Source organism: Podarcis cretensis (genome assembly GCF_951804945.1).
Source record: "Podarcis cretensis genome assembly, chromosome: 6".
NCBI classification, from domain to species: Eukaryota; Metazoa; Chordata; class Lepidosauria; order Squamata; family Lacertidae; genus Podarcis; species Podarcis cretensis.
Window position 1 is genome coordinate 50,290,158 of NC_137175.1, and position 18,524 is coordinate 50,308,681.

Here is an 18,524-nt window from a genome sequence, read left to right on the forward strand (position 1 = left end):
CTGTTTTATAAGTACAGCCGGGTGGATCAAGAGTGTAACATGATCCTAAGTATTTACCCAAATATATCATCACCATAAGAATAAGTGCAATCTTTGTATAAGTCATCAGTCACCTTTATGAAACAGATATTTAATTCAAGGGCCTTAGTTGCTCCTAATATTGTCAGGAATGTGCTAATAAAAGCTGTTTTTAAATGACCTTTTCATTGCCTTATTCACACATGCTTTCAAGGAAACCAAATCCCATAAATCCTGAAATAGTTCAGTATAAGAATTTTGCAGAGTGTAAAACTGGCAGGGTTTCACTGGAGTCCAGGAGACTGGGCTGGTTTAGCTCTGTTGAAAGACAGCAGCCCTTTAATGGAGAGGCAGGAGTAATCAATGGCTTTGCATGCAGTGCCAAACATTTTGCAGATACTATCTGTTGTAAAACTGTCATGGGCAATTTAACCTACAATTCCTGGTCATCCCAGTTGCTCTGATAATGTCATCAGCTGAGAGATAACCTTGGTGCTTGCTGTTGTCATGGAAGAACTGCCGAAGCCTGCCCAGTTTTTTAGTGCAGCAATATTTTAAGCTAAACAGCACCTGACACATTGTTGGCACTAAGCACAGGTAAAACAGAAGTTATAGCACTTAGCTATTGCCAAACCTCAGACTTTCACAGATTCCAGACAACAAGGAGGAGGGACTAAGAAAGACAACCAGGTGGTGAGTTACAGTACCTTATAGGGTACAGCATTGTGAGAATGTAACCATTTCACAGTCTCTCCCCCCCCCAGATATACTTACCCCTTCAGAAAAATTCTACTTAAGTCCCAATTTCTGCAGCAAGTAAAGCTTCAGTCTCTATTGACTATGCAAATAGAGAAAATTTGCATATTTATTTAATCTATTTGCTTCTGCACGACCTATGCAGAGCACTGCAATTCTACCTCCTGTATCTCCTATTCAGTCTTATCTCCTCCCCGGAATCCAAGATTTCACTGGGCATTGCTTGCACACTTTCAAGCCTTGAGGACTAGAAGTTTGCTCTTTTAAAATGAAAACTGAATTCTCAGGCAGATGCCTTCTGGAGCCTATACCCTTTCTGAATTTGCATATTGATGAATCACATGGCTCTGGATATTCAACAACACCAAAGAAAGCAGAGAAGTGTAATGTTTAATTCATTTGTTTTTTGTTTTTCAGATCTTTCGTAGATGACCAGGATCTGAGAGCTGACCTTCAAAACCTGCACCTGCCCTAGCAGATACCCACTCCATCTTGGGCTCCCCTCCGCCCCCAAAATCCCTTCCTACATAGGAGTGGCTGAGCCAGACAGTCTCAATGCCTAAGCACAGCAAAGTGACCCAGAGGGAACAAAGTACTGAGCATGTCACTGAATCAGTGGCTGACCTGCTGGCCCTTGAGGAGCCTGTGGACTATAGACAGAGTGTCTTAAATGTGGCTGGAGAAAATTGGAACAAGCAGCAGGATGTGGATGACACTGGTGAGGATCGGCCAGCGTGGAACAATAAACTGCAGTACATTTTGGCTCAGATTGGCTACTCCGTGGGGCTGGGGAATGTCTGGCGCTTTCCATATTTGTGTCAAAAGAATGGTGGAGGTAAGTGAGCAAGGTAGTATAAAAGTCATCTGTTATGGACACATGTTCTGCTTTCCTAATATAATAATACAAGAGGAAGGGAGCATAGACTTGAAGGCCATAGGATGCTATCTCAAACTGAGGCAGACAATACATAGTACTGACCATGTTGACTGGTAGTAACCCTCTAGGTTTCAGACAGGATCCTTTCCTGGCTCTTCCTGGAAATTCTGGGTAAATCATGTGCTCAACCATTAAGCTATGGCTTTCCCTTCAATGGATTGTTGTAGTCTGCATGATCAGGCACCTCATTATAGAGTTAAATGAAGAACTGTTATCCTGAATCTTATGACTCGTCCTAAGTTTATCTATTCTATACAAACCAAGACTACTCTGAGTTCAGGTAACAATTTGTGATGGTGAAAGGCTGCCATTATTCTTGGACTGTGTCTTTTTTTTTAAACAGCTATGTATTTCCCTGATTGTGCACTGCAAATCCATGCCTGAATCACACTGAACCATTATTATCTCAAAATATGTGAATATATAAACAAGCCCTTGCTACAAAAGGCATTCCTCTATAGCTTGGTAATAATTTTCACAAAGTTGAACTCAGCCAACTCTTCTATCTGTTTGAATTTGCCCTAGTTGAGCTGATTATGCACTGTTAATTTATTTAAGATTTACAGGTTGTGCTCTATTTCCTAACAAATTTGCTTTCCATGGTGTGATTCTTGCTCTCTGTGACATAGGATGATAATATTCCATTAATCTTTTTCTTTTTTTTTAGCCACCAAGTTGCAGGAAAAGCAGATTAAAGGCATAATTGCAAAGGATGACTGTGTAAGGCACATTGTCCTTTGGTTGGCTGCACAGATAGAGGTGACCACTGGTGTTTTCCCTCCTATCAAGTGCTGAGTCTTCAATGTGGTCAATAGAACATTAAATGAATGGTTGTTGCACCTTGAAGGCTTTCTATTAAGCATATGCTTCCTGGATTATCCATGGATGAAGCAAAGTGCTGGCTGAGTATCAGTTGTGTGTAATGCGACAGGAATGGATTATTGATAGATGCTTTTGTGATAAATGCAATTCCTTGGTTGATAATGTCTGTATTGCTTCTTGGTTCAGCAAGCTCTTTCTGCTAAAAAATACTGCTGTATGTGAAAGTAGTAATTTGTGTGTTGTTTTCTTCTCAGTAATAAAGTGTGCATATGTCTAGCAGAGAGAACAGATTTTCATTAGGAAAAGGGTGGTATTGGGCCAATTCTTTGGAACATTGTGTGCTCAAGAACTTACAGAATGCTGCTGCATGGGTTGAATGCTTTTTTGAAAGCTGAACACCCAGGTTAGGGTTGCAAACGGGAACCCTCTAATTGTACCTGTAATCTTGTTACAAAACCTGGTTTTCCCATTATGTGTACTGATGGCTACTGTGTGCCCTAAATGTGTAGGAAGCACCTGAGTTTCTCTGTCAGCTGACTTGTCTGTCTTTGGAACTGGAGTGCATTGCTTTGCTAGTGTAGATGGAATTTTGAAAGCCATTGCCTATTGGGGTCACCAGAGTCAGAGGCAATGATGTAATCAAAGACAAGGCAGTTCCAGGCTCCAGGGAAGGAGGTAGACAAGGACTAGAAGCAGATGACTGGGTCAAGAGGCCCCAGACTAGGCAGAAAATAAGTTTGAGGCAAGGGAGCTGGGGTGGCTGCTTAGGGTAACGAACCAAACCAGTCAACAGTTACATAGAACCAGCCAGGCCCTTACTGGTTCCTCTGACCTAACTTGGTTGGAGAGCAGCCATGCTGTCTCTGACCAGGACTGGCCCAATATATTTTGCTGCCTTAGGCAAAGGACAAGATGGCACCACGCCATTTCCCAGAGAGAAGCTGACTGGACTGGCGGTACAGTGGTGCCCCACAAGATGAACGCCTCGCAAGACGGAAAACCCGCTAGACGAAAGGGTTTTCCGTTTTGGAGGCGCTTCGCAAAACGAATTTCCCTATGGGCTTGCTTCGCAAGACGAAAATGTCTTGCGAGTTCCTGCGGGGTTTTTTCCCCTTTCCCCCCCTTTTCCTAAGCCCTAAGCCGCTTATCAGCTGATCCGCTGATAAGCCACTTATCAGCTGATCCGCTAAAAGCCGCTAAACCGCTAATAGCACTAATCCGCTAAGCTGTCAATGGGCTTGCTTCGCAAGACGAAAAAACCGCTATACGAAGAGCCTCACGGAACGGATTAATTTCGTCTTGCGAGGCACCACTGTACTAGCAATGGAGTAGTGTTCGTCATAATGCCTGAAGGCAGCAGGGTAGAGAAAGGGCTTTGCCCTCTGACAGAAAGCACCACGGAGACGAAGCCAATCACTCACTTCTTCTGCTGTCTAAATTACATGAGATGTGAGGTTGCATGTTTAAATAAGAGTCTTCAGTCTGGCTGCTTTTTCTTTAAAATAAAAGGGGCCCTGATCCAGAATGTCATCCAGATCAAGGCCCTGCAGTGGTTTTCTGCTAAAAAAAACACCCTTACCTGTTTGCTCTTGGTCTCCACAGTTTCTGTTTCTTGGTATGCTGTGAAATGGTTGGTTTTCTTTATTCTGTCTTGTGGTCTTTTTCATATTTATTAATATGAAATTATTTTAAATAGTGTCGTGGAAGAGTTTTATGTAGAGTACTGAGTTTGAGTTTACAGTAGCTTTTGCTAATAGTGGTTCCTTTCAGAACCCTGAAATGCTTCAGGAGGAAAGGTGAGATATGATGATGATGATAATAATAATAATAATAATAATAATAATAATAATAATAATAATAATAATTTGAAAAAATAGAAATAGAAATAAAAATAAATTAATTGTACCTAAGACCTTTTTCTAAAGGGGAAGAAAAGAAACCTGGTTGTCATTTGCTTTGATCAGAGTCTTCCAGTGGATTCTTGTCAGGAGCTGACCCAGTTGTGTGAAGGATTTTTATATCTTTTTGAGAAGCTGTGAGTTGTGTCAAGAATTAACTCGGTGATGTTGTGCTGGGTGCACTTAATCGTTTCCAGCCTGCTTATCTGACTACCCTGAATATGAAGCAGGATCAAAATCCTGCCTACACAGCTTTCCTGTCTTATTAGAATTATGAACGTGCCAGGAATATTGATATTTTTTTGCTTTGAGTTTTTGGTCAACAGCTCAGATTTCCAGCATGAGAGTTTTTGGCCTCTCTGGCCAGCTGTTTATATTTCTCAGACTGCCCATTTGTTTCGTACTCTCTTCAACTAGCCAGAGATATATAGTCCTGCTATTTAAGTACAGTCCTTTATGAAGCATTTTCATCTAGCCCTTCCAGGAATTGTTCTCTTTAATTGCATAGCTGGCACTGGAACAGCCATTGTGAAGGCAGAAAATAACCACACTGTATATAGATTTATATATGGAGTGTTAAAGTGATCCTGTGTGTTGTAGTTGTATTAACCTCTCCCTCTATTGTCACAGCACCATTTTAAATTAGGAGACTTGCTTCAAATAATGTTTAGGGACAAATGCTAACTGGAGCTGATGAGAGTTGGATGGACCATACAAGTAAGAAGTGATTGTCTTCTAGGAGCAGTCATGGTCACGTTCTCATGCTGGGACCTGTGTGATCAAAGACGGGCATCTCTAATGACCTTTTCCTTTCCTGTCAGGTGCCTATCTGGTTCCATATCTTGTATTGCTCATCCTCATCGGCATCCCTCTCTTCTTTCTGGAGTTGGCTGTTGGCCAGAGGATCCGCCGGGGCAGTATAGGAGTGTGGAATTACGTCTGCCCTCGGTTGGGGGGCATTGGATTTGCCAGCTGCCTTGTAAGTGTTTGCAGAAGGCTTGTGGTGGCTTTGGGACAGTTGTGTGGATGATAGACAGGTGGTCTTCCATATGTACTATCTAGCAGACATGTGCATAATAGACCCATTTCCCACTGTAAAGAGGGCTTAGTTATTGCAGAATATAATTAGAAGATACCAGCCTGTGAAGGTGGTTGGTTAGAAGCTCAAGACTGATGCCTTGAACAGTTCTTTCCCCCCAACTATGGAACAGGATCAGACATTTACCATCAAGTTCTGATTTCCTTTGATTTCCCCACATGATCCTATATATATCTGAACTAGGATGTTCCCTTCAAGAATGTGCCCTAACTGATCCACTGTTCACACCTGTCAAAATAAACCTCTTTGTAGTTTAGTCCTGATGATTCACTCTGCAGAGGGTCAAGTGATGGGCAGGTGGGTGCTAGCCAAAAGACCATTTTCCCTCTGGGATTGATACTGGAACTCAAGCTTAGTGCCACAACTCACTCATGCCCCCTAAGCACCATTGTGCCATTCAGCATCTTATATAAACTGCTGGGATGACAACCAAAGCCCCTTGATTGATGTGGCCCTGGATCACCTGTGCAAGAGCAACACTGCTTCCTTGATATCTGGCAATTTTAAGGGAAACAATCACCGGACATGCCCACATCACAGGACAGAGCAGATTTTGAGAATGCATGGGGAGACAAGAGGAAAGAGAAGTCCCATTGCATAGCATTGGATATAACCCAGTGCATTTCAATGTTCCATTCTCCACCATTCATTTTAGTATCACTTTGTTTGGAAATACATTTTGCTGTCCAGGATCCAAACATTTTCATTCTTCTGTTGCCAGGTCTGCTTGTTTGTTGGGCTCTACTACAATGTGATCATAGGATGGAGCATCTTTTACTTTTTTAAATCCTTCCAGTACCCACTGCCTTGGAGCGAGTGCCCCATCATAAGGAATGGCACAGTGGCAAGTGAGTCCTTTCTCTTTACTGCTTTGCATGTGGTAGAAGGGAAATGAGGCACACTTCTTCAGGTGATAAACAGCATTCAGCTCTGTGACTTCTAATCTTCCAGGATCTTATAATTCAAATGTGATAGTTGTTGCAGTAGTAATCAGTGTTGGCTGATACCACACAGCACAGATGGGTGGATGCATTCATTTATCCTTTTCCATCATTGTGGGTCCCAAGGAGAAATAAGTCTTCATTTGCCCTGTACTCTGTAGTTACTATAGTTAGGTAATTCAACATTACTTTCTCTAGGGGTATTGAGAGTAGTGGCAGAGAACGACCTTCCAGTCAACAACTTAACAATAGTTCAGGTTTGTTTCCAGCTGATAGGGTGTGGGAATTGCGTTTGGGCATTGGTTGGCAGGAAATGGATATTTTCCAAAGAGTGCTATAGAGACACTCTGGAGGTTAATGGAGCATTTAATAGAATGTGAACATCTCCCAGAATATATATAAATCTTTTATAGTGGGTGTAAATTGCCCCATTTATTTAACTTTTAGTTTCAGTGGCAAGATCTTGGATTCTTTTTCCTTTCTCCTAATGTGAACTTCGGCATCCTTCCTGAAGTGCCCTATGATGGCTTGTCTCTTCTACTTAGCCTTTAAATGCTGTCTTGCTTGCTGTGGCACTGGTGCTGTGGCACAGGTGACTTCTAAATGAGAAGTCAAAGCATGTAAAAAAAACCTCTTTTTTCCCTTTTCAGCTGTGGAACCAGAATGCGACAAAAGCTCTGCTACTACTTACTTCTGGTACCGGGATGCCCTGGACATCTCCAACTCCATTAATGAGAGTGGTGGGCTTAACTGGAGAATGACTTTATGCCTCCTGGCCGCTTGGAGCATTGTAGGCTTGGCCATGATCAAAGGAATTCAGTCTTCAGGAAAGGTAAGTGTTGATGGTGGCAGCCCAAAGCAGAACAGAGATTGCCAGAACCGACAAAAGGTGGATCCAGTGGTGGATATAAAGTGGTGGATCCAGGGATGGGAAACCTGTGGCTCTCCAGATGCTGCTGGACTACAACTCCCATCATCCCTGCCCATAGGCCATGTTGGCTGGGGCTGACAATGTCTGGAGGGCCACAGCTTCCCCATCCCAGGGACACAATCTTGCAGCCAGGAACAAAGCGTTCAGCAGCTTCCACACATCCTGAATGGTTCATGGGGCCCAGGTAACCATAATGGAATAAGAAGCTAAGAAAAAGGAAAGGGTGAACACTTTTTCTTCCCAACCACTTGGTCCAGGAGGGCTTGCTCCATTTTGCTTGGCCTGTGCCTGAGAGCAGCCACCTGAAAGTAAGAATAACATGTGAGAGAGCCCATAGTTGAATGAAGTCAGCAGTACCCAATAGCAATCACAGGCACAGCTTCCTCTCTTTTGGGATACAGCTGTTCAGCTTACCTATCTTAGGGCATATCCACATCAAACCAGTTAGCAGTCACTTATTTCCCCATGGAGAACCACAGGAACTGTAGTTCTGTTTGGGGAGAGGGCTCAGGATCTCTAACAGTGAATTCATCAAAGTACCACATTGGCCTGAATATAAGCCACACCTGAATATAAGCCACTCTTTTAAAATTGGAGGGGGGGTAATAAAAAGAAAAAATACCCAAATATAAGCAGCTCCCTTCCTCACTGCTCCTGGCTGCATACTGGGGGGGGGGGCTGTGTTGCGTTGTCAGCGGCCTTTCTCCTTCCTTGCTCTCTCCCTTCCCAGTCTTGGGAGAGAGGATGGGGAACTACGCATGGGGCAGGCGCCACATCACCACGCTCCTGGCGCCGTTTGCCCTGCGCTCCTAGCTGCATACCGTATGGTCGCGAATATAAGCCACACTTTAACTTTTCACGGTTAGAATTTGGGCAAAAAGTGCAGCTTATATTCAGGCCAATACGGTATCTCACCAAACTACAGTTCCCAAAATGCTTTGCAGAAAGAAAAATACTGACAGAAGTTTCCAGTAGGGTAGATTTGGGCTTATTGTTCATCCTTAAGACTTCCTTTATATACAGTCTACTGCTGGATTATATAAAGTAGGATCTCCCGCTTTCTCTCCCTCTCCCACTCAGGTGATGTATTTCAGCTCCCTTTTTCCTTACGTGGTACTAATCTGTTTCCTGGTCCGGGGATTGCTCTTGAGGGGGGCGATAGATGGGATTCTGCACATGTTCACTCCCAAGGTAAGCCCACCACACTCACCATGTGCCTTTAGACCAGTCAGAGAAATGTCTCTTACTGGGAACTATAGCTAGCAAGAATCCTATGTCTCTGGTGATCATCACAATCCATGCCCTATGTTAAACGGATGCCTCTGTGGCCCTGCCTGGATGGCACCAGAGCAAAGCAAATTTTACGTAGGTGTAGGTGTTGCTTTTTTAGTCAATGGTGCTACTCTCTCTGAAACTGAAATGCTGAAGATTAATTGCTTTGGGCATGCCAGTCAAGGTCTGTTTCATTATTCTTCCTGCTTGGGTCAGAATTGTACCAAATTAACCAGATTTGTCAAAGGACAGCTGCAAAATGGATTGACTCATTAGCTGCTTAATTAATTCATTAAACAAAGAAGTAGGTGATTGAAATTATGAAGCTGGCATTAATCCTGATTAATTTTGAATAAGATATTCTAAAATACAAGCCCCAGTGTCCAAGTTCTCATTGTAGGTAGGATGATTAGCAGCCACACACCTTCCATTTGCAATACCGTATAGGCTCCATCTGTAAATGGCATCTCCATCAGGTTTGTCCAGATTCTTGGCAGCAGAAGGTCCCACCGGTATCACACTACACGCAATCAGCATGCAATGGGTGCTTTAGGTGAGATTCCTGCATTGCAGGGGTTCGACTAGATGACCCTATGATTCTATGATTCTAATTTGGTAGGGCTCACTTTCCATGCCACAAACCATGGTGGACTGAAAAGGAGTAAAGTGCTTAATAGTTTGCTAGTACATTAGTTTGCAGAGAGTACTTGCATAGCTTGCTAGCATAAATGTGACTGTCCTGTGCAGTCTATTAAGTGCATTCTTTAAGCAGCAATCCATAATCAATAAGGTTAATCAAGTTTTTCTTGATAAAGGGGTGGGGGCTAATTCTAACTGGCAGGGGTCATTTTGAAACACTGAGTTTGTTTTTTCTCAACTTTCATTTGGACACTACCTGTGTTTTCAAGCTTTCTTCCATAGGAATCATAAGGGCTAGTGTTTTTTGCTTTTGTTTTGCTTTTCTCTTTTAAAAGATCGTGACATTTTTTTCAGGGAATGATATTCCATACCTAGCTGGGTAAGCCCACAAAGTGCACAGGCAGTAAAAAATCTAAAATGCAATGAAGAATAGGGCATTCACAGTTCTGCATCTGAGATCCATTTATTTCCATGGGACCTGATTCCCTTTCTATTGTGCCCTTAGGCATCAATAATTGAGTCAACAGAGGAGAAAGATAGAGAGCTCTCTCTAGCATATGCACAAAGAACAGATACCCAGGCAATGGTGTGCTGTTCTCAGCTGCCAATGTTATACATTTAAATATAAATGTGCCATATGTGTACCAAGCTGAGCATCTCTGATGCAGGATGGATGACTTGGCTTCCCTCTCATCTCTCCTTACAGCTAGATAAAATGTTGGATCTCCAGGTCTGGCGGGAAGCAGCCACTCAGGTCTTCTTTGCCCTCGGACTGGGCTTTGGCGGAGTTATTGCTTTTTCCAGTTACAACAAGCAGGACAATAACTGCCACTTCGATGCAGCCTTGGTCTCCTTCATCAACTTCTTCACCTCCATTTTGGCCACACTGGTAGTCTTTGCTGTGCTGGGCTTCAAAGCCAATGTCATGAATGAAAAGTGTGTGGTTGAGTAAGTACTCATTCCAGTCTCTCCCTCCCTCCCTCTCCCTTTCTTTCGCCCCAAAAGGCTTCTCTAGAGGGCACAACCACAGCAGCTATTTTTCAGGGTACCTTATAGTTACTTTAAAAAAAGCATCCAGTGCAGCTGGTGCAATTCTGTTCTGGCCTGAAGCTTTGATAGCCAGCAACGGTGGTTTCCTTCTGGCCAGGTGGCAACCTAGAGTGCTCTCTGGAACTAGGAAAGCAGCTTTTCATCTTATTATTTTTGCAGAATGTGCTGTGAATTAGCTGGACTAAATCCTGCCACTTCATTCATTCATTCATTCATTCATTCATTATTATTCAGTATTCATTCAGCTCATTCCTTCACAATTTTCTTCCCTCCATTTTATCCTCACGACAACCTTGTTAGGTAGGTTTAGCTCAGAGACTGTGACTGACTCACCCAGTGAACTTCATGGCTGAGTGGGAACCAAAACCCTGGTCCCCCTGGTCCTAGTCTGACATTCTTGATTAACCACTGCACCACACTGGCTCCCATCAACTGCTGGGGTTCATTTTGCCTGTTTTGCTGGAAGAAGATGCCCTTCGCCCAGAACAAGGTGAACAAGGCCAGGCAATGGCTCTGTAATGACCTTTAGCTTCTTCTCCATAGGAATGCTGAGAAGATTCTGGGTTATCTGAATACCAATGTCCTCAGCCATGCACTCATCCCACCCCAAGTGAACTTCTCCCATCTCACGGCCAAAGACTACACCGAGATGTATGGTGTGATAAAGACAGTGAAGAAGGATCATTTCGATAAGCTGGGCCTGGATCCTTGTCTACTGGAAGATGAGCTTAACAAGGTATGTTTATAGCCAGACTTGCTTTTCACAGTATATTTATAGCTGGGCTTGCCTTTCATGGACATTTTCGACCCTAGATGCTGGTTCCACTCTTGTACATCACTGAAGTCTCAGAGCGAGTCAACTTGCTTGGGAAGAGCACATGGTAGAGCTCTCTTGGGATTGTACCACTTCTGCATGGTGCAAGTGGGGGATCTCATGCTCATACGCACCCCATTTTCTTGTTAAAAAACAACCACCTCTCATTGCATATAGAAAATTAACACCTTGCATATAGAAAATTAGCATATTAGAGAGAAGGCTAAGGCAGAAAGCTTGTGATTTCTGTTTAAGATCACTCTTGGTTGCAGTTCTTACCATGTGCTGATGAAGACTTCACTGACATAAGGAATAAGGAACCGAAGTATGTCAAAATCATTGCAAGAATTGAGTTTGTGAGAGGTGGCCGACTATAACAGTGTTATGGAACAGATGTGTTTGGGTGCTATGAATAGTAGAGCCTATATTTCATATACTGAAGTTCCCAAGTTTATTCCCCAGCATCTCCAGGTGGGGATGGGAGTGTCCCTTGTCTGAAAACCTCAAGAGCATCTGTATAGACGATGCTGAGCTAGATGGACCATTGGTCTGACTTGGTTTAAGAAAGACTCCTGTCTTCATGAGATTACTGAGGGAGGTGAAACTGAGAAATGAATACATCATGTAATTTCTATGGGATACATGCATTGAAAAGTCACAACTTTCCATGACTTCTCAGAACATGTACATATGTAGTGAAACAGATGCTTGTGCAATCATTTGTATGCATTATGCATCATTTTCCTTATACCCACAATGGTTTGGCTGTTTGGTTCTGAGAGCCTGTGATTTTACAGATAGAAATCTATTTACATGAATACCTGCACACCTGCTTTTATGATGTAATCTTCTGCCCAGAGTAACGCAAGCATCTTCTTTTGGCTGTGTACAGTCAGTGCAGGGAACTGGCCTTGCATTCATAGCTTTCACAGAAGCAATGACCCACTTTCCAGCTTCTCCTTTCTGGTCAGTGATGTTCTTCTTGATGCTGATAAACCTGGGTTTGGGGAGCATGATTGGGACCATGGCTGGCATCACCACACCCATCATTGACATGTTCAAAGTGCGCAAGGAAGCATTAACAGGTAAGTTCTCTCTTGGGGAAACTCAAGAAACCATTCACAGAGTAGCACTGTTGTGCATGCAATGACATCATTTAGTTCTGGCCATGACTTGTGCTACAAAATACGTTGCTGGATGGGATAAAATTGTAATTCTTAAAAGTTATGGCATAACATCAGAGCTGAACCAATATTTCTATTGCTGAAATATGTTTGCTGTCCCCAAAAAGGGATTTGGGGGCTAAGGGGTGCCTGTCAATGTTGGGAAGCTCACACACTGTGATAATGTGGCAGTATCTGGGGAACTGATGATTTTGGGTCATTTCATAAGACCAAATTGTGGAGGGTTTATGGGTGAGTAGATCTGGGCTGAGTTTGGAAAGTTGCAAAATGATTTTGTGATTATTTCATCAAACCCCTACATTTATCATACCACTACAAAGCTGATCCAAATGGCTGCTAGTAGCATATTCACCATGCAATCCAAGAATGCTTTGGTTACTTCAAAGTAAATCACAGTGGTTTAAATGGATTGTAGCCCCGATGTGCCTCGGGTTATGAATTGAACACTTCATTGCATGCCAAACTCTGGTAGAATCAATTCAATGCACATGTCCAAATTAGCAAGCTATGTAAAACCCAATTAAGCAACGCAGGGTATGAAGCACTGGTAACAAATTCCATTGCAGTGACAAAAGCAAAAACCAGCATTTAAACTCATCATTCAAAGCATCCACATCTGAAGCCTGATGTGAGCCTTGCAGTCAGGACCTGTCATTGCTGATAAGCTCAGTAAAGTTAAGTTAAGGGGGTGTTTCTGAGGTATATAGTACCTTCTGTGATCTCCACATGCCTACCTGCCTAGATACTTGCAGATTTGTATGTAGCAGATTTTGTTTTACATTTCTCTAAAGATTACATTGCATATTAAAAGTTTAAGAGCAATTTATAGGGCACTCCTATGAATGTTTGCTTAGAAATAAGCCGCACAGTGTTCAATGGAGCTTAATCTCAAAGAAGTGTGTCTAAGATTGCAACCTTAAACTTTTAAATAGTGAAATCAAGTACATAAAATTCACTGAAACCAAATGTTGTTCTTGCCTTAACTCTGTTTCCCTATAGTGGCCAGTTGGGGCTTCTACATTTAGGATAAAATTTCTTGCATAGAAGGCACATGTGGAAAGCTGAGTGAATCCCACATATACCTTGCCACACACGTGTCTGTTTTACCATGAGTACCAAGTACAGGAGGCACCAGTGGTGGCCTACTTCTGTCAGGCATATGCACATTAACAAAGTCGATGTGCATTCATTTATCAGCAAGCTACATGCAGGATATGTGGCCTTGTAGGTAAGACATTTTGTCATGTCTGAAACTGGCTTTGGAGTTACTTTTTCTGCAGGAGTGATATTATAGCCATAGAGCAACAGACATACCAACTTGATGCTCACTGACCCAACTCCATGATATAGGACAAACAGGGGCAACAAATGCATAATTTTTTGAAGTTGGCTCAGTCTGAAAAATCAGGAATCTCATCATTACAGCTCTATTGTATCTTCAGCACAGGATCATTTTTTCCATGCACCTCAATATATATTCAGACTCCTATGGTGAAGTGAATTGAATGAGTTGTGTTGGAGAACTGACATGTGGGTACTATTATGACCAGAGGTGATGTGAAAGATGTTTTGTAAGATTCAAAGAGGGCATTAGACTGCAAAAGTCAGAGTGACCTGGGTTACTAACATCCAAATCCAGTTCATCCTGGCCTGGAAATTGGGAAAAGGGTGCTTCCGTCAAGTGAATCAAGAAATGGGTGACTCTTCAAGAGGAAGTTAAGTTATAATAATTTTTGCAACAATTCTGCAAATATAAGGAACTTGGGATCTAGTTAGTACTGCACAGGTAGACATGAATTTGGGACATTTTATGTGCTGGACTTCACAGCCTCAATAACACTTAATGAAGAGAAGATGTTTCCCTACATCTCAGTGAGCAAACACTTTCCTAGAATATCTAGTATAGCCTGAAACTTTCCCCTGTCGAATTAGAGCGCTTGTCACAGATATACCCTGAAGCACTTTTTGTCCGTTTGAACAGCTCTAACATATTGATGAACTGTTTGCGTATCTGAAGAGCTCTAAACTCTCTCTAATTCCTGCCCTTAAAGTCTTTACCATGCACACGCATCTCACGATACTGCCAGGGGCCCTTGTAATACGTTGCTGCTCTTCGGTAGAAATAATATTATCGGTTTACCTTTTGGATCCTGCAGCAGTTTTGCATGCCCTCGTGTAGCTGACGGTTACTGTGATCTGCTCTTTACAGTTGGCTGCTGCATTTTTGCTTTCTTCGTGGGGCTGATCTTTGTGCAACGCTCAGGCAACTACTTTGTCAACATGTTTGATGATTACTCTGCAACGCTGCCACTCACCCTCGTAGTCATCCTGGAAAACATTGCAGTGGCTTGGATTTACGGCACCAAGAAGTAAGCATTTATTTCCAGGAGGGTTAGCCTGTTCATATTCCTGCAGGCTTGTCTGAATTTCTAAGCATTTGGCTTTGAATGCTTTGCCCCTCTTACCTACCACTACATGGATTTCATTGTTCTTGAAGCACTCAGGCTTCTTGATGCTTCTTTGGACTTCTGGCCCCACCAGAGTTCCCATCCAAATCAAGGGGAATTAAAGAGCAAGGAACCTTGTGCTTCAACATGTTTGCTTTCTTCCTTTCTTCTTCCTAGATTCATGCAAGAATTAACAGAGATGCTGGGTTTCCGCCCTTACCGGTTTTACTTCTACACATGGAAGTACATCTCACCCATTTGCATGGCTGGCCTGATGACAGCCAGTGTGATCCAGCTAGCTGTCAGTCCTCCAGGTTATAATGCCTGGATCCGAGAGGAGGTGAGTTGACAAATAAAAGTGCATCCCCCAAAGGCTACAAATCCACAGGCTGTGTACCAATTGGCAACCAACCCACATACTATACAGTGAAGCCACAGGGTCCTCACTGCAAATGGCTGTGATCATTTGTGCAATTGTTAGGCCAGCATCCACCTGGAGGACAGAGAGGCATCATCCTTATACCAGAGTACCTTGCATTTCCTCCTGCTTCCAGAGCTGTGGCCCCGGAGGTTGCAGATACACCATAAAACCCAACTAGCCAATATCCTGCTGGAGATGATCCCAGACAGAGCTGGCATGGATTTCTGATCACCCTTCCAAGGAATTGGGAGTGAGAGGCTATCTTAGCCATGTAGAGTGACAGCAGTTGAAATCCCAGTGTTGCAAAAACTCCCTTGCTTTTTAGGGTAGTCCAAGGTTAAGGAGCAGTAGTTCAAGGTATGGAACCTGAACATTCATTTAAACATTTATTTGTTCTGCAGGAAAATTGTTGGTCCAGCTTTGTGTAACTGTGGGAACCTGCTGCCTCTTTATTAGTATTTTATTTAAGTGGGGGTTGCCTCCTGCAAGAGCAAAATGTTCTAATGCAGTGTGCTCTTGAAAGATTAACCCTTTGGCAGGTGTTTCAGGGTGCGTATGCAGAAAAGGGAACACAGGGGTGAGAAAGACCTTTTGGCAAAAATCCTTTGCATGTATAATATTTTCCCCTTGCAGTACTTGCTGGCCCTTCTCTTGGAGATGGGAATACAAGCAGCATACTTTACTTGCCTTGGTGCCACAGAAATAGCAACTTGATCACTTCAAGGACCTCACTTGTGTCGAGGCTGGCGAATGTCAACTGCCAACTGTGTTTTCCCTTCTCTTCCAGGCAGCAGAGAAATATCTCTATTACCCCAAATGGGCAATGGGCGTCCTTGTCTCACTGATCATCCTGGCCACCCTTCCTCTGCCGGTTGTCTTCATCCTCCGCCAGTTTCACCTGGTGTCAGATGGTTCCAATGCTCTTTCTGTTACTTACAAGAAGGGGCGTATAATGAAGGACATCTCAAACTTAGAAGACAATGATGAGACACGTTTCATCTTGAGTAAAGTACCCAGTGAAACCCCTTCCCCAATGCCTACACATCGTTCTTATCTAGGCCCAGGGAGCACATCCCCAATGGAGATGAGCAGCGTTGCCAATGGACGCTACAGTAGCGGGTACCTTACGGCTACCACTCCCGAATCTGAACTGTGACCGTCAGCCAGCAACCTCCCTCTGTTTGCTGGGTAAAGGAGAGGAGGTCCAGGAGAAGGAACCTCTGCTTTAGAACCCCTTCCCAGAATTTACAGCAGACAGGAACTAGATGATGTCAAGAGAGGGTAGACGTGGGAAGGGGCCTTCTCCAGCTGAAATGCCAGACCCCTCCTCAGTGAATAATAGTAATAAGACATTGCAATAAATTTTTATGGGCATAAGGAAATTTTTAGCCAATTGGCATTGAAAAACACAAATTGCTCCTATATAAGAGGCTGGAAAAGGGGGATAAGTTAAGGCAACAGCCAAAGAAAAGAGTATCATGTTTTCTGGATCTTTCTCCTTGTCCATCCCGTTCCTCTAGTTGGGAAAAGAGATATGCCTCATTCCACTGAGTATGTTTAACCACCACCGTTCATAGCACAAGGAAGAGCAATCCTCTTGGTATGGATTCTACCAGACCACCTGTGGTTTTACACTCTAATAATCTCCAAATAGCACATTCTTGGTCAACACTTCTTGCAAGTCTGGGCCAAGATATATTTTATGTAGGCAGCACATTACAATGCCTGGCGATGCCATCATGTGATACCTGCCATGTCATTGCTGATGTTGGATCAAAAACAGTAAGGAACAATGGGATCTTGTTTCAGTGAAGTTTGCATTGGTATGTGTGCTAATGTTACTTGCAGTATTCCTTCACCAAACGTCTGCTCACGCAGCGGTGCAAATTCAGGTATGTGCCATGTGCATAGGCCAGAATCAGAAAACTGTTCCATTAATGTAAATTTTCTGGAATTTGTGGTGTCACTCCTGATATCTACATAACTCTGAGCAGGCTGTGACCTCAGCCATTTTATCAAATACACCATCTGACATAAACTTTTTCAGTAGCAGCCATACTCTGCAAGCACTGTGAGTGCATGCTGGAGTCTTTTTGCTGTCAGTTTTGCGACATTAAAAGCACCTTTAAAAATAGTAATAATAATAATAAAGGTTCTTACTGAAGAGAGTGCGCAACATCTTTCAAGGTAGTCTAAGTGTGTTGGGTCTGTTGCATTTTCCATCAGATGGTGCAGTCATTGCCTTTTACTCTTGTAACTGTGGCTGTGCATGTGTCACAGTCATCTAGGATGCAGCCGATAACATTTTTAATGAATAGTGATTCAGCTCCATCCAACCTCTGGTTAGTCACATTCAGCTGGTGACTGAACCCTATCTTAAAAGTTTTCTATTATTTTCATTTTAGTAACTAAGAGGTCATGCAGTTCCTGTGTGGGAGTACATACAATGGGATTCTTTAAAAGAATGTTGCTCATATAAGCCACTGAATTTTTAAAAATCTCTTAAAGATTTTTCTCTCTTTCTTCATTTGCAGTTTGAGCATTCCCCTCTGCACAGTGAGTCTGTGGGAGCACACATTTTGCCTGCTGGAGAACAGCAGAAGGGCACCGCTGCCACAAACCTGCCCCCAAAATGTCAAAGTGCAACAGACTCTTGTGCTGTTGCATATGATATTTATGCTGCCAATGGCTAAATGTGCAAAAGCTGCTTCAAGTGCTTTATGGTTAAGGTGATTTGAGAGTATATAGTCACGGTCATTGATCTGTAGAAAGATCCATGGCCAAAAGTTATATTGTTTTCTCCTGCTGGAAGAGTATAAGATGAGGAAAATGGAACTCTGAGAATCTTTTCATGCTTGCTAACATGGGGGCAGCTTGTCTCATGAGCAGCTCTTTTGTGGCCTTAAGTTAGGGGACATGTCTGGCTCTGGAAGCGCATGCTTGCAGCAGATAGCAGTGGTGGTTCCAGTGACAATTGACTTATCCAACCAACCGTGCTGTGAAAACCAATTTAAATGGCTACCCACAGATACTATCTCCATGCATTCATTGCAACACAGCCTGAGCTTACAATCCTGTGCTCAGGCATTTGGGAGTAGGGTTGAACAGATTGGTCTACTTCTCATCCATGTCAGCTTTTCATGTGTTTATTTATAAACCAGTTCTATCATGTTTCCACATTAATTTTCAGATTTCTTTTTTAAAAATCCATATGAAAATTAAATGTAAATGTAGATTGAAATACATACCTAGAGTGGCTGGGGAGGCCCAGATGGGTGAGGTATAAATAATAAAT

At 42.9% G+C, this 18,524-nt stretch overlaps 1 protein-coding gene across 1 annotated transcript; it reads left to right on the top strand.

Annotated features, from left to right (window-relative positions):
* The first annotated feature begins 1,202 nt into the window (after positions 1 to 1,202).
* SLC6A17 (solute carrier family 6 member 17) lies at positions 1,203 to 18,494 on the top strand. Its single transcript, XM_079982290.1, has 11 exons — positions 1,203 to 1,609; positions 5,253 to 5,410; positions 6,252 to 6,378; positions 7,122 to 7,303; positions 8,483 to 8,593; positions 10,020 to 10,261; positions 10,907 to 11,099; positions 12,070 to 12,262; positions 14,571 to 14,730; positions 14,986 to 15,148; positions 16,017 to 18,494. The coding sequence occupies exons 1-11, from the start codon at positions 1,330 to 1,332 to the stop codon at positions 16,383 to 16,385; spliced, it is 2,178 nt and encodes a 725-aa protein (XP_079838416.1). The 5' UTR covers positions 1,203 to 1,329; the 3' UTR covers positions 16,386 to 18,494.
* The last annotated feature ends 30 nt before the right edge of the window (positions 18,495 to 18,524 follow it).